The 15518-nt window shown below is 37.0% G+C and overlaps 2 protein-coding genes across 3 annotated transcripts; both read left to right on the top strand.

The window, feature by feature from the left end:
- The first annotated feature begins 58 nt into the window (after nucleotides 1-58).
- Nucleotides 59-4666, top strand: LOC109705020 (protein ABHD17C-like). Its single transcript, XM_020225783.1, has 4 exons — nucleotides 59-2273; nucleotides 2868-3104; nucleotides 3206-3253; nucleotides 3966-4666. The coding sequence occupies exons 1-4, from the start codon at nucleotides 2244-2246 to the stop codon at nucleotides 4422-4424; spliced, it is 774 nt and encodes a 257-aa protein (XP_020081372.1). The 5' UTR covers nucleotides 59-2243; the 3' UTR covers nucleotides 4425-4666.
- A 3548-nt stretch (nucleotides 4667-8214) lies between these two features.
- LOC109705021 (bZIP transcription factor 16-like) lies at nucleotides 8215-13742 on the top strand. 2 transcript variants are annotated; one of them, XM_020225785.1, is made up of 13 exons: nucleotides 8215-8410; nucleotides 8574-8809; nucleotides 9064-9129; nucleotides 9233-9316; nucleotides 10109-10192; nucleotides 10274-10333; nucleotides 10669-10835; nucleotides 10935-10989; nucleotides 11318-11360; nucleotides 11839-12083; nucleotides 12779-12856; nucleotides 12984-13109; nucleotides 13196-13742. In XM_020225785.1, the coding sequence occupies exons 2-13, from the start codon at nucleotides 8753-8755 to the stop codon at nucleotides 13328-13330; spliced, it is 1200 nt and encodes a 399-aa protein (XP_020081374.1). In that variant the 5' UTR covers nucleotides 8215-8410; nucleotides 8574-8752; the 3' UTR covers nucleotides 13331-13742. The 2 variants fall into 2 exon arrangements, with proteins under 2 accessions (XP_020081374.1, XP_020081373.1); XM_020225784.1 differs by having other exon boundaries at nucleotides 8216-8410; nucleotides 11836-12083.
- The last annotated feature ends 1776 nt before the right edge of the window (nucleotides 13743-15518 follow it).

The raw sequence follows: 15518 nt of genomic DNA, 5'->3' as shown, positions 1-15518 counted from the left end.
GATTTTTTTTTTGAAAAAAAAAACAGCCTTTTGTAATTATGATTGTATATTTTGTTGAATTTTAGCCGAATTTTTAAAGGTGATCTTTTGTTCTATTTTTTGGCCTTTTCCCCCCTTTGTTTTGGTTCTGTAGATTTCGTTTGGTTTCTTTTATATGGGATTAAAAGAAGCAGCTTTTTGTTCTTACAGTTGTGTATTTTGTTAGATTTTTTTTTGAAATAGGTAAAGTTTAACCTAGTTTTAAGAGAGGTTAGTGGAGTTGTTTTTTTCATTATTTTTTTCCCTTTTTTTTTGGGTTCTGTGGATTTTGTTTGGTTGCTCATATAGGGGTAATTTTTTTAAAAAAAAAGCTATTTTTTGTTCTTATGATTGTGTATTTTGTTGGATTTTTGAGATAATTACTGGAGGGTTTTCATTCTATCTTTTGCTTTTTTTTTTTTTTTTCGTTCTTATGATTCTCTGCTTTGTTCTGAAAATTGGCAATTTTTTTTTTTAAAAAAGGAGGTGAATTGTGATGTAGTACTGTAGGATTTGTTTGTATCATCATTTAGATATATTGAGTATTTGTATCATCATTTTAGACATTTAGGTGTTCCAAGGTTGCTATTTCAGTTTTTCGTCAGGACCATTCCCCTATTCCCATTCAACAAATTTGAGTTTAGATCTGGTTTCGGTGGTTCGGATCGCGTTTGGGCCACCCTTTATTCCGAATCTTTATTCCGAATTTGACCAGGAACCAGAATTCAAAACCAAATAATACCAAACAGATTTTGGGTCTACTTCAACTGGTGAATTCAACAGCAGTTTGTTTTTCTTCTTATGACCCTGCATTTTTCTTCGAATCATTAAGACTTGATATTGCGATTTAGCTTCGAATTTGAGTACAGAGATCGGGTTCTCGTCATGTTCGCGGTAGGTCGCGTGACGATCTAAACTCGACTCGAAATCTGAGTTCATATTCAAACTCCGACAGATTCCGGGTCGAGTTCAATCCGCTGCTTTGGAGAGAAGCAGTTGTTTTCGATTGCTATAATATGGTCCTGCAGTTTGCTTTTGTTTCAAAATTTTCAAGTACATGTTGGATTGTTTGATTATGGACAGTCATTGTCAATTTGTCATCATGCTGCCCCACTTGGGAGAATATTATTTAGTAAAACTGACTGCTGCTGTCTTCTGAAGCTTGTTGAGCTTATCATTTAATTTTTGCATCATGCATTAATTAAATGGTAATACGCAATGGTGGTCCATGCGCTTTCGACAAGTTGCAATTTGGTCTCTGATTTGTTACTTGAATAATTTCCCAGAAAACAGTTTTCTAGCGGGAAAAGTATTTTCTGTCCGTTTCGTTCCTCAAAAAAGTAGTTTTTCTGGAAAAGTTTTTGTTTTCTGAATTTTTTATCTGGAAAACTGCTGGAAAGGGTGTTTTCGATGAAATACTTTTCTGTCGGAAAGCATTTTTCCAATCTTTTCCGAAGAACCAAACCCTTTTTTAGTTCCCGAAGTTTCCAACATCTGCTCGAAACTTGTCATATAATCTAATGAATAACATATCTGGGAGAACAAATAAGGCAAGTTCAGGGACTGATCTGTTTGAGTGGAAATTAGAGACCGCAATCGCAATTCATTGGAAATTGTTTCGAATTTTGAAGAATTTTGCCGAATGTAAATATGTAATATAACATATGAGTGCAATTTCTTGATTTCTTTTGCAGTAATAAATTGTTAATTTTTCTGTTTATAAGAGCCTATCTTTTTCTAATTTGGATGCAGTGTTTTTTTTAAAAAAAACTAATTGGTAAGGAAATGAAGCCAATTTATTATGCGATGGCAAGAATCGCAATGAAGCGCTTCTCCTTGGTTTAACCTGAAAAGCTTGATTTATTGTTGAATCCATGAGAAAAGATTAATAAATCCCTTAATATTTTTCCATTCGGAATTAAATAGTAACAATGTAACACTTTTGTAGTCCGCTATAGCCGGTATCAAGTTCGAAGGGTTTGTACGCAATTCACTGTTTTAAAGAGTTATATACGGCAGTGTGAGGACGCCCACTTTTTTTGTCGCATTAAACTCATGAGTATAGTTTTCGCATTTTGTATATGCTTGCTTACTATGTCCATTTGGAGCTTGAAAGTTTTGGTTGTTGATCCTATGATCTATTGTAGTTGCAGATGAAAGCGCTATTTATTTTTACTTAATCCTCTTTCCATAAGATATCTTTTTAATTTTTAACATCTGCAGGTATGATTATTCTGGATATGGAGCATCAACCGGTAAGGTTGGTCGCCTCTCTACTTAGTCCCGACTACTAGTTCTCAATCAAGTAAACTTTACTTGAATTTGGAATCAAAAGCAATATCCTATCGATGCTGAAAACTTGATTTGTGTCGAGAGAACTAACTGAATTGCTTTTCCTGTAGTTTGTAAAACAGATATCTTGATACAGCTTGAAATACAGTTAATGTTTGAATTTCAAAATCGTTTCTCTACTTTGCTTGGCCGTGAAATCGCTCGTTAATCGACTTTTTACCGTGCTTTATAATTTATTATTACCAGCCTTCGGACATTGAAAATCGAAGTAGAGCCTGTTTGGCCCCTCCAGAGCTTCTATATTTAGTGCTGTTTTGAGTAGAGCTGTTCAAAGAAGCACTAAATAGCTGTGTGCTAAAAATCTCTTCTACAGCTTGTTCAGTTTCGGCCTCAAAGCTCATATCAGCTTTGCTCTGCAGCAGAACTTTCGGACTATTTGTTAGCCAAATGCTCGGCGTTCCGATCAATTTACATATATTCTCTCTTTTGGTGTTCTACTTGTTGGATTAAACAATGTAATTATTTATTTTTCCCTTCTTTTTTGTTGTGGTGAATAGCCAAGTGAAGCGAATACATACGCGGACATCGAAGCAGTGTACCAGTGTCTAGAAACCGAATACGGAATCAGCCAGGAGGATTTGATCTTGTACGGGCAATCGGTCGGTAGCGGGCCCACGCTCCACTTGGCGGCTCGGTTGCCGAGATTGCGCGGCGTTATTCTTCACAGCGCTATACTGTCGGGCCTTCGCGTGGTCTGCCACGTGAACTTCAATTTCTGCTTCGATATTTATAAAGTAAGTCTCGCGAGTCTAATTACTGTTATCTCTTTTAAACTTATCCGTACATTAATCGAAATTTTTGAGCTAAAAACTAACTAATCGACTTACTTTTGCAGAACATTAACAAAATAAAGAAGGTCAAATGCCCGGTTCTTGTAATTCATGTAAGTATTTGTTGTTTTTTTCTTGTCAAATGATAATATATATTGCTATTCTAATGCCCAAGTATGCACCTAAATGATCATTACTAATGTTGGAACCAATTATCAATCATGGTCGTGCTTTTTTTCTTTCTTTTTTGGCTAAACTTATATTTGAATTAGGATATAGTTAGAGAAAAGGTCCAAATGAATGGAGAAGCTCCACTAAGGGGGCGTTTGGATTGAGGTCGAAAAAGCTATCTACTTGTAGGGTCGATTTTGATTCTTTATATGAAAGGCGACTTCGTGTCACTTCAAATGGAATTTGTTTTCGAGAATTTAAGCCCGTGGCTACTTACGAGATCTTCTGAGTGTTTCCATGACGGACGGCAAAACATATGTCTTCACTCTCAGTATTCCTGATTTACAGCCGAAGTGCAACTTCGTCAATCCAATGCCTTTTAAGAGAGGATTGCGACATCGAGTCCTATTTAACACTTCCAATGCTTAGATCACTAGCACTTAACACCCTCTACATTACATATTTCATTCAAAAATTGTTATCATCTCAAAATATGATCATATTAAGACAATTTTCCAACTTTAGAGTGAGCGCTGGTACCGTAAACATTCGTGGAGTTAACATGTAGGTTTCAAATGGCTTCAATTTAGCCATACTTATTTTGGCATTTTCGAGGAGTCGACGGTATATATAAATCTGTTTTTAAGTTCTCAGGGAACCGAAGACGACGTCGTGAATTGGCTACACGGGAACGGATTGTACAAACTAGCGCGGGAACCCTACGAGCCCTTATGGATCAAGGGAGGGGGGCACTGCAATCTCGAGCTCTACCCCGACTACATCCGCCACTTGTGCAAATTCATCCGCGAAATGGAGAGCATCACCACCGCAGCCCGGCTCAAGAAGATCCGCCAAACCCTAGACCTCCCCAAGAAGCCTTACAAGCCGAACGCCGCCAATGCCGCCGCCGCCGCCGCCACCACCACCACTTTCACTACTAACTGCTGCTGCCGACTCCGATGCAAGAAGCCTAATTGCTCGTGTTGGTCGATCCGGCCGAGATGTTTAACCCTAAGGTGCTTTAGTTGCTCAAACTTTTTCCGTAACTGTTGCTGCTGCTGCTGCCACTGCCGCTGCCGCTGCTGTTGTGGGGGAGATGCGCGGCGCGAGTAAATGTCTCGCGCCGGTGTAGAAATTCTCTTTAGATTCATCAAAATCTAACCCTTTGTTGCTGTGCAATTAGGAGCCCCATCAATCTAAGGTTGTATAAGAGGGATGAATGTGTAAGGTTGTTTCTTTTTCTTCTTTTTCTTTTTTTCTTTTTTTTTTCCCCCTGCTTTCAACTGATGTAACAGTGTCCTATGCCACTGATGAAATATTATTTGATTGGTATTTTAGTTAAATGGTTCTGATCAGGGTTGCGTGTTTGCTGTGTTGAATATAAATATTAAAATTACTGTTCTTTAATAATTTAAGCTTCTGAAGCGTATCGATCGTTTCACATTCTTTAATTCTATTAGAGTCAGAAGATTCTTCGGTGACTTAAATCTTTGAAGAACAATGATTGTTTTATATAATTTTATATGATGTTGGAAATTACTTGAAAAGATATTGAGAGCGGTGTAATCGACTTCAGGGTTTAGCGACTTAGAGGTGTCAGCGCTCAGAGTTGGACTATGACTTAGTTTGATATTGAGGTCTATCTAACGCTATTAGGTAGAATGGGGTTGAGAAAAAGCATATAGAAATATGCTTCTGCGTTCTCCGATGGGACTGCAGAAAATATATCGTAACTGACTAACGGCAATATGCGGAACGCAATATGCAGAATACAATATTACGTACAGAAACAATTCTCAAATTCTAGTACCGTAAGGTCTTCTAACTCTATTCTGTTTTAATTATCCCATTAAGTTAAGTTTAAATTATGCCTAATTTATCGAGATATTTCTAATCTTAGTGGGTTTGTATTCCTAATCGTATTAGGATTTAGCCACTATTATAAATATACCATTTTTTCTATTGATTTAGTGCTTTCTTCTATTGATTTAGTGCGGAAGATGAGAGAGGGAATATGGGTGTATTTTTGGGATTAGGGTTTTGTGAGAGAGGCATATTTTGTACACCACTTTGATTCTAATGTAGATTTTCGCTCCGTCTTCGCCCGTGGACGTAGGCCGTTGGCCGAACCACGTAAATATTTTCTCGGATCTCTTTTGGTATTTTCGCATCCGACGAACTAGATCTTCTCGGTTTTAGTTCTAACAAACTACGTACGGAAACAATTCTCACCGCACGTAACGCAATCAACCCGCAATCCCAAACGAAGCCTATATATATCATAGAGGTAGGCCGAGTGGTCCACAAAAAGCTTAATGGGGCGGGCTCGGGCTTGACTATTTAAAAGATCCGACCCAAAAGTAAACAAGTTGGGCTCGAGTTCGGTATTCGGGTCGGTTCGGTTTGGCTTGTTTTCATATGCGAACTCTAAAGAAAGTCTCCCCTTATTTTGAAGTCTTATGGCGCCATATATTTTTATTAATAGCTAATTTTATCATTATTCTCCAACTTTTGCACAATTTTATTTCGGTCTCTAATATATTTTTTACAATCAAGTTCTCAACCCTCTTAATTTTATTGTGATTATGTTCAGCTGTTAAAAGAAGTGCTAAAATTAATAAAACTACCATGTCACTTTTGTATATCAATTTTGATCCCTAAGCTTTGCATATTTTTTACTTTAATCCTCAAAAATAAAAATTTAAATTTTTTGAATTTAAATTCGGAATTAATATTAAAACTACTCCAATCGAACTGAATTTTTCGGTTTGAAAACTTCCACAAACGAACCGAATCAGTCGTGGACCAAAGTTTTGAGGACCAAAATGTCACAGACCTCATAGTTTGAGTATCAAAAGTGTTATTTACCATAAAAATGGAATTTTAATTAAAAAATAATATAAGTAAGTTCCACCTCAAATCGATTAATTATTAAATTAATAAAATCCAAATCACAAGAACCAAATCGACACACAACATGAAGAAATCTCGAAACCACCTACATCGCACCGTTGGTTTAATCAATCGTCACATCGACGGTCCACATCGTCCGCCGGAAGGAGAGTATTGAGATGAGGCTTGAGATGCCGAGTCGAACCGCTTTTTCCGAGTGCCCGTCGCGCTCACCGAGCGAGAACCGCGTTTCCCCATTCCATTTGGCTATAACCGATTCGCGTTTCACCCTCTTGTCGTATAATTGCCCCTTAGTCCTTGGGCTTTAGTAAAATATTAATTTGATTTAAAAAGGTTTAAGCAATTAATCTGCTAGGTTTTTTTTTAACTTTTTAACCCTCCTAATTTTTGTATTTGGTTTTTTTTTTAAGAAAACTCCGTACTTTTGTAAATTCTTCACTCCGGTCCTTAATATACAACGTTAAAAAAACATAAATAGTCACCTCAAAGATTTAGAATATCATAAATAAAATTAATAAAAATTGGGTTCAGTTGTTTTATATATGTATTTTTTTTATTTATATTAATAAATTAGAGATTTTACTGAATCAAAATATAATTCTATTAGGTTTTATAATTTTAAATTAATATTTAGCGAACAAAATAATGCTATATAATTTGTAATGATTGACAAAATTATTAAATTTAATAAAATTCTCACTTTAAGTGTTAAAAATAGTTCAAATAAAAAAAGGATAAAATTAATTTGCCCCTGATGTTTATCTTATTTTTACTTCGCCATCCGGTAGTTGAAAAAGTTGAATTAAACTATGTGATTTAGGTTTAGATCATTTTATTTTGTCACCCTGTCATTTAAAATAATTATACTTAGTTATTCTGCGTAGATAAAAAATAAATAAATTTTACTCTACTATTTAATAGTAGATCATTTTGGATAAAGTAACAATGTTATCACAAAATAGATAAATATAATTTTTTTAATTATAGGGCGACAAAGTTAAAAATAAGCTAGACTATAAATAGGCTAGCAATTAGCTCGTGTTCGATTCATAATGTACTCAGAATCAATCGCTTGTTTAGTAAATGAATCGAATCTGAGCTGAATCTTTTAGTCCGAAGTCTTAATAAACTGAAAACAAGCTATGCTCAACTCGCTCGTATTCGACTGAAATATTATATATAATAATACACATGAATTTGGCTAGGGCTTTTTTTGCAAATAGCCCCTTCATAAAATTTTATTTTAAAATTGGCCTGTCAAAAATTTATTTACAAAAATGGTCCTGTCCCTGCCACGCAAGCGCCACGTCAACACCACGCGGGCAGGACAGGAGTTTAAGTTGAACACGATGAATAGTTCACCGTGTCCAATACAAATATCATATTGGACACGGTGAACTGTTCATCGTGTTCAACTTAAACTCCTGCCCTACCCGCATGGCGTTGACGTGGTGCTTGTGTGACAGGGGCATGGCCATTTTTGCAAATAAATTTTTGACAAGACCAATTTTAAAATAAAATTTTATCATAGGGCTATTTGCAAAAAAAGCCCATTTGGCTACTATACTATTTGGATTTTGGGCCGACCCAAATGTAATGAGATCTATATTCTATAAACTGTAATTATTAAATTAAGACTCTTAACTTTTGTTTTTTTTTTTTTCAACTTTTCATCCACTAATAAAGCTAATAATCTAATTTGCTGTTCGCGAGCCAGCTCTGTATCTGGTTCGAAAATAAACAAGCCGAATACGAGTTAAATTTTCAGCTCTATATTTTAATGAGTTGGTTCACGGTCAACTCGTTTAGTGACGAACGGACGGACACGGACCAGATCCAACTCGTGTTCGACTTGTTGGCGGCCCTACCCAGAGGAGGGTAAAATAAAAAAGTTCAAGGGGCGATTTTCAACAGAATTTATAGTTGAGGCATCACATTGTAAATTTACCAAGTGCGGGGTATTTTTACCGCTTCACACCCCTCGTAAAACCTAGAATTCCTATTTTGCCCTCCTCTCTCTCTCCCTCCCCCTCTCTCTCTCTCTCTTCTCCTCGTTCGCTAACAACTCCTTGATCCATCCCTCCATTCGTGGACCTCATCATCGTCATCGTCGTCGTCGTCGTCGTCGTCGTCGTCTCGCGTTCGATCGCCCTCCGGTTCTTCGGGACGAATCCCGATCGATTGAGGTACGAATCGAGCTCCCTCTCTACAGATCTAACCTAGACCTCAGATCGATCGGTTCGACTCTGTTTTTTTTTTTTCCGCTCAAAATCCGCTTTGTATCTTGATTGCTGTCGCTTTCCCCATCGTTTTAATGGGTCAAAATCTGACCTTTGTCGCGATTTCCAGGGTTTCTGGGAATTAGGGTTTGTTGGGAGATCGCTTGGCGGATTGAGGCGGGATCTCTCGACTGATCTTATCAATTTGGGGCTGATCCGGGCTTGATTGTGTCTAGGAAGGATGGATTGGAGGGTTTGAGTGGGAGATTATAGAGGTTGTGGGAAGGGAGAGTGGGAGATTGACTAATCATGGGAGGTAGTGAGACCGATTCTCCGGCCAAGGCTCCGAAGAACTCTTCGGCTCAGGTAATTAAATTCGTTTACTACTGATCTATCTAAGCCATTAAATTCTGATTCTGCAGTAGAGAAATTGAACTGTACCCTATAAAAGTGTTGCTTTTGTATGATGGATTTGAGCCTCATCACCAGCAACACTAGGTTTTGACTAGGTTTAAGGACGGTTTGGATCGAAGAAGTGAAAGATGCAAGTTTTGAAAGTGTATTGGGTGTAAAAATTTGGAATAAAAACAAAGTTATCTGTTCTGTGTCTTCTTGATCAGGAACAACAACCGGTCACTACCTCTGCGTCGGTCGCCCCTGTATACCCTGACTGGTCTAGTTTTCAGGTGGGTAAGCTTTTGAACTCCATAATATTCTGCTGTATTTTTAAGGATAAATTGCTTAATTTGAGGAGATTCTGATTGATATGTTCCCATTTTTAATAATCAGGCGTACTCGCCGATCCCACCAGGGTTCTTTCACTCACCCGTAGCATCGAGTCCCCAGGCTCATCCTTACATGTGGGGAGCTCAGGTGCTATTTAATATCTCAGTGGTTGTCTTAATTGCTTTTGATTCTACGGACTGTTTTTGTGTCTCGTCGGTGGAAGCTCGATAATTGTTCACTGTAATAATTTGACATAGGACTCTTGTTTCTAGGTTCAAATTCACTGGCGGTCCTTGAACTATTTCAAAAGTTACGTCACTCAAGATGGCTGAAAGGGCTTATTTTGAGCACTTATCTAAGCTTAAAGTGTCGCATGTTCACTTAAAAGGATTGCTTACCAAAATGAAATATTTGCAAAAAAAATTCAGCAACCTGTGTGTAATTCTCCCACCCTTTGTTTCTGGAAGAGAGAGTAATTGCTTTATTTATTAGATGTTTTTAGAAACTTCTTTAGAAGTAAAATCAGGTACACTGTGTAACCTCATCAGCAATTGGGTTAAGAGGGAAAAAGAAAAAAAAAAGATGAGAAGTTTTTACTACTTAGTGTGTGACAATAGCATCCTTTACAGGGAATCCTACGAACAGGCTGCTAACTAGTGGTATTATTAGTTACGTTACGTGCCTTTTTACTCTTGTTAGTGGTATTGCAAATAGAAGGAGAAAGTAAAATGCATGTGTCTGAGGGGCTTATATAGCTGGTGCGCTTGAGCTGTGAGACTCTTCTCTAGTCTGTGCTCTTGATTGAGACGCCTTTAAGATAGAAAATGTAGAAAAGGGTTCCTCAGCAGTGAATTGCTAGAAGTGAGGATGATAAAAGTTGGTAATGTCCAGTGGCATTGTAACAATGATTTTTAACTTTTATTCTTCTTTCTCTTTCAGCACATGATGCCCCCTTATGGAACACCAACACCGTATGTCATGTATCCTCCAGGAGGGCTGTATGCTCATCCTTCAATGCCTCCGGTAATATACTCTTCTTAGTCTTATATAGTCCCATTTAGCATCCTTATTTATACGTTGGTTCATTGTACAACCATTCGATAGGGAACACATCCATTCAGCCCTTATGCCATGCCTCCTTCAAATGGAAATGCTGATGTTCCTGTGAGTACCACATCCTTATATTTAGTGCTATTTTGGCCCTGCTATTGCTATATCTTCAGTTGCAGCTGCCTCTAGTTGAGTGCTTGGCAATCAAAAAAGTCTGGTGCTTTTTTGCCACAGATGGAAACCGAGAGTAAAAGCAAAAGCTCCTTTAGAGCTTCTAACTCTGCTTCACACAGAAGTTTTTGTGGGGATTCTAGTTTAGTGCTCTTGATAGCAGTACACAAACAGAATTACTTCAAACAGCACTATGCTGGACAACAGGGCCATAGAGGCTGTTAATTAACTGGTGCATTTTTGGCATTGAACGGAGTCTTATGTATTACATCTTTCAGGGAACCACTCCTGGCAGTTCAGATGGAAAATCTTCTGAAGGCAAGGAAAAAAGCCCCCTGAAAAGATCCAAAGGGAGTTTAGGAAGCTTGAATATGATTACAGGAAAGAACAATAATGACCCCGGTAAAACATCTGGAGTATCAGCAAATGGAGTCTTCTCTCAAAGGTTTGTTAATTTAATGCACTTGATTAATACTGTTTTGAAATTCTATTATATTCTTAGTCATGAACAATGAATCACGTTTAGAAATTGTTGTTCCTACAGTGGTGAAAGTGGAAGTGACAGTTCAAGTGAAGGAAGCGACGCCAACTCTCAGAATGTGAGCACTGATACTGTTCATTCTGTTGATTTGTATACAACTCTGATAGTGTATAGAATACTTCTTTTGGATAAAACGCCTGTTACCTGTCACAAGCATTGCCTCATCTTTGGTGATGTTATGGCCAGCTGAAGGAAGTCAATACTTCTTTCTGCATGCTATGTTATTCAAATTTGAAATGATAGCTGTTGCTCTTTTCCCCATAGGATTGAGCTTTCCAGTGACCTCATTGTTTTGCATCAGTACTTTTTGCTCTTTCTAGGTTTTAAATTGTGAGAATCTGAAGTTAACTGAGCTGTCTCAAATTTGCTCAACTTGAACCTCACAGGATTCGCAGCCAAAGACAGGAGGCGGAGAGGAGTCCTTCGATGGTAGGCATATGACTTGGGTTTATATTTCAGTTTTAATAAGGTAAAAAAATGTACTAAAACCCCATCTCTTATTAGTCATTTTGAAATAGACCCCTCAACATTTTATTTTCATCGCCTTAACTTTTACCTGTTTTGCTTTGAGTTATTTCATTGGTTAAATTGGGGATTCCGTTAAAGCTGATGCCTTCATTATCTATCAGCAATTAGCTGTTAGGGAAGAAAGCAATTCCATTACCTAAAAAGCAATCTGAGCCATTAAATTTGGCTTATTGCTGTTAAAGTTAATGGACTCCCCAGTAATATTGGCAGTAGTAACTCAAATTAAAATGAACAAAAGATTAGGTGTCAATTAAAAAAAATTTTGAGGGGTCTACTTCAAAATGACCTGTAGTTAATGGGGTCCCAGTACATTTTTACAGTTTTACCTAATAAACAAACGTCTAATGACTTTCTTGCCTTTCTTAATACATGACAGTAGAAAACCCCCAGAGTGGAAACCGTGCACATGGTTCTCAGAATGGCGTGACCCGTTCGCCATCACAAGGGATGTTGAATCAAACTATGCCTATGATGCCGATGCCGGTAGGGGGACCCACTACTAACTTAAATATCGGCATGGATTACTGGGGTCCTCCAACTTCAGCGGCTCTTCCTCTTATACGTGGCAAGGTACCGACCACTGCTGTCGGAGGAGCTGTGGTTCCAGCTGAGCATTTGATTCAGGTATTATCTTAGTTCCACCTTCTACTATCCTTATTTCAAACAAACTTCTTTATCAAATGTGCAAAGGTTAGATTAAATTTTCTGTGATTTCCGGAAACGTCTTTGCTCAACATGTTAGTCACAATTACATCTGCTGAGCTATCAAACACAATACTATTTAAGAAAATGGAAAGAAAAAGAAATATTCTGTTCTAGTGCACCTTTGAAGTATCGGATGCTCTATTTTCCAGTAAAGATATTGTTCTATTTTACCGCTGAGTTAACTGCATATGTCCATTTTGAGTGTTTTTAATGTATTTGCTATATCTGCTTAGTCAATGTCCAGTTTTACATGCTGTAGTTTCTATTTCTAATGGGGCAGATGGGAGATGATGGATTTTATTGTTTTGTTTTTGTACAATTATGTACATTAAAAAGTATATTAAAAAAATCAAATTGTTGTCACTTAGATTGTAATATGATATATCTTTCAGATTTGCCTCAGCCTACAGAAATTGATCTGCGTATGGTTTGCACACGAATTCATCTATGGCCTTGGTTGCAACTTGGGGTTAAACTAGCCTTTTTAGATGTTTAGACTCTGTATACCTCCTCTGATAGGTTACTCGAGAGTTGCCATAGAGTTGTACTAGATTTTAAAAGGACAGATGATTTCTTCTGCTTCTGTATTTTTTTCTGACATTGTTAATATTCAGGATGAAAGAGAATTGAAAAGGCAGAGAAGAAAGCAATCCAACAGGGAATCTGCTCGTAGATCAAGATTGCGCAAGCAGGTAATGAGTTGCATGCATGCTGAAACTCTATTCATTCTATTCTTTATTTTGCAAGTATATTTCTAGTCTCTTTTTCTAGCCAAAAAAACAAGAATGTATTATTATGATCCACTGTTATTACTTACAGGCTGAATGTGAGGAGCTTGCTCAACGTGCTGACTCTTTAAAGGAGGAAAATGCTTCCCTTAGAGCGGAGTTAAGCCGGCTTCGGAAGGAGTATGATGAACTTCTTTCTCAGAACACCTCTCTTAAGGTGCCAAAGCAATTGTCTTTGTGGTCGTATTTTACGTACGCAACATAATAGTTGTAGGTACTTAATTGTCTGTTTGGATTTTGCAGGAAAAATTGGGGGAGATGGGAGGAAGAAAAACTGATGATCCGAGAGTCGACAGAAACGAACAAAATTCTGGTTATAATAACCATAAAGAACTCTCTGAATCTGATGCCCAAATTGGGAAAGCAAGCCAACCTTAAGCAGTCTCTATCACCATCATGACCCTAACTAAACTATTGGCACATCCAGACTTATGCGATGCAGAATATTGATAATTATTATTTGCTACAGTTAATTATTACTAGGTAGCTAGCTATGTGTGTCGATACTGACCGTTCTAGAGTGGTCCTGTTTTAACATGTCTTGGCTTATCTTTTAACAGTCAAGCTCAAGCAGGAAGCGTAGTGCTGTGTCCTGATTTTATGTTATTATTTTCTCATCTTAACTACTTGTATGCTGTGACAGATTGATGCTTTCTATACCCTATGGGAAACTAAGTTATTGTTAGTATAGTACTTTTTATGTCAATGACTTGTGATGTCTGAATTATCTATTATATAGTGTTGCGCTTCTGCTTGACAAAGGGCTATAAATCATTTTCCCTTTCTTGGTTTTTCAAGGGCTTAATCATGTAGAACTTTGATTTTATGTTGGTTTTCTTTTTTTCCATGTTGGAAGTATTCTTTTGTCGGATATAAATATCTTCATCTTTAGATATTAAGTTATTAGTTGCAGTTTTAATTTCTTGGTAGCTATCCTGAATGAGACAATGGATGAACATTGTGCTGTACCAAACTTGCTTGAATTATTCGCTTTCCGATGGGTAGGTTAATCTGTGCTCTCTGAATTCGGATGTGTTTCGATGATGGTGATATTTCTTGTAGACAATACGAGGAATACATGGACTTTAAAGCCAGTAATTATTTCTGAAATTGGTGTGGTGGCTACTGCTCTTCCAGAGGTACGTTTTTACAAGGCAAAGCAGTCCATCTGTCACTATCTCTTTTTCCCTTTTGTTAGCATGTTAGACATGGGTATATATGAAATTTTCAATATTACTCCACTAGCTGCAAAAAATACTATTTTTGAAAGCTAACTTACTCTTCTTTCATCTGTTTCTTTAAAGAACGCAGGCGGAGTTAATGAAACCCATCATCGAGACTTCCTGAAAGAATTTGTCAGATTGAACCTCAGGTATGATGTTCAAGGTTATGTAAATTCAAGTTTTGCTTATTGGTTTCCCTAATTCTGGAGTTTGATCATGCATAGTAGCAATGTGGGGTGTCCAATGCTATACTAATACCCTAATGAGACCTTGAACAACGGCCAAAACAATATGACACATCACGGAGAGATGGAAAATATAGCAGTTAAACACAACCTTTTGATTAAGGTTATAAATTTGTTAGGAGAAAAGAAAGTATAGGCATGGAAGACTAGATGAATATTAAAAGATTAAAAATAGATTGGAAGTCAAATTAAGGCTTGTTGGCCTAAGGAAACTAAACTTGTGCACCTTTCTGGTAATCACTTTAGACACGGGTTTTGACAATGCCTTTCAATAACTTTTTAGAATTCAAATCAAAATAATCAACTGTGCCCGTACAGATTTGAACTGTATTGCATCAAACTGAGTATAATCATACCAAAATCTGGATGACATGATCTCAAATTTGTGTTTAATCATATTAGGTCTAGATAAAGGTTATAAGATTTGGGCCGGAATCATTGTAAGATATAGGAATAATTATATTATTCCTTATGAGTAGAATCATATCAAATAACTACAGCAAATTGAAGGACAATTATACCCACAATTTTTCCTTTTCATTTCTTTCTCCCCATGTTGGGCTCTTTATTTCAATGGAGAACAGGAGAAGAGAAAGTTACGGCAAAATCATTTTCTCTACTTTGGTTAGAAATTGGAGGAGAAAAAGGAGGAGACAGCGAGAGTTGTAAGACAAATACATCTTCCAAATCTTTTTCCTTTCTATCCACTTCTTGAAAGCAGAGAGGGGCATGGAAAAAGAAAGTAGCCCTAGGAAAAGAAGTTCATTTTCTTCTTTTCTCTTCCGTACACTAACTAAAAAGCAAAAGAGAAAACCATTTTCCTTCTGTTCCCTTTTCTGCTTTTTTTTTTGTCCTTGTCTTCTCTCTCATTCTCTCCATCGAAACAGTAAATGGCACATAAAAGTACCAAGAAAATTAAACAAAAAATTCTAAAAAAAATCGAAAATGAAGAGTTAACTGAACCATACCTAATGAGACTAGATCCTAACCCAACCAGGCCCAAATTTTTCTGTATAAAAAACATAGAAGTTAATTTCTTTCTTGAGATACATTTAGTTAAATCCAGAGCCTCATTACGGATAATATTAGGAAAGCCAC

The sequence above is a fragment of the Ananas comosus genome, unplaced genomic scaffold (assembly GCF_001540865.1).
Source record: "Ananas comosus cultivar F153 unplaced genomic scaffold, ASM154086v1, whole genome shotgun sequence".
In the NCBI taxonomy this organism is placed as follows: domain Eukaryota; kingdom Viridiplantae; phylum Streptophyta; class Magnoliopsida; order Poales; family Bromeliaceae; genus Ananas; species Ananas comosus.
Note: the sequence above shows the minus strand (reverse complement) of the source record. Positions and strands in the feature narration are given on the sequence as shown.

Coding starts and splice junctions, on each gene's coding strand:
- LOC109705020 (XM_020225783.1), top strand. CDS start 2,244: ATGATTATTCTGGATATGGAGCATCAACCG. Junction 2,274..2,867: donor TGGATATGGAGCATCAACCG/GTAAGGTTGGTC, acceptor TGTGGTGAATAG/CCAAGTGAAGCGAATACATA. Junction 3,105..3,205: donor TCTGCTTCGATATTTATAAA/GTAAGTCTCGCG, acceptor TTACTTTTGCAG/AACATTAACAAAATAAAGAA.
- LOC109705021 (XM_020225784.1), top strand. CDS start 8,753: ATGGGAGGTAGTGAGACCGATTCTCCGGCCAAGGCTCCGAAGAACTCT. Junction 10,836..10,934: donor AATGGAGTCTTCTCTCAAAG/GTTTGTTAATTT, acceptor TTGTTCCTACAG/TGGTGAAAGTGGAAGTGACA. Junction 11,361..11,835: donor CGGAGAGGAGTCCTTCGATG/GTAGGCATATGA, acceptor AATACATGACAG/TAGAAAACCCCCAGAGTGGA.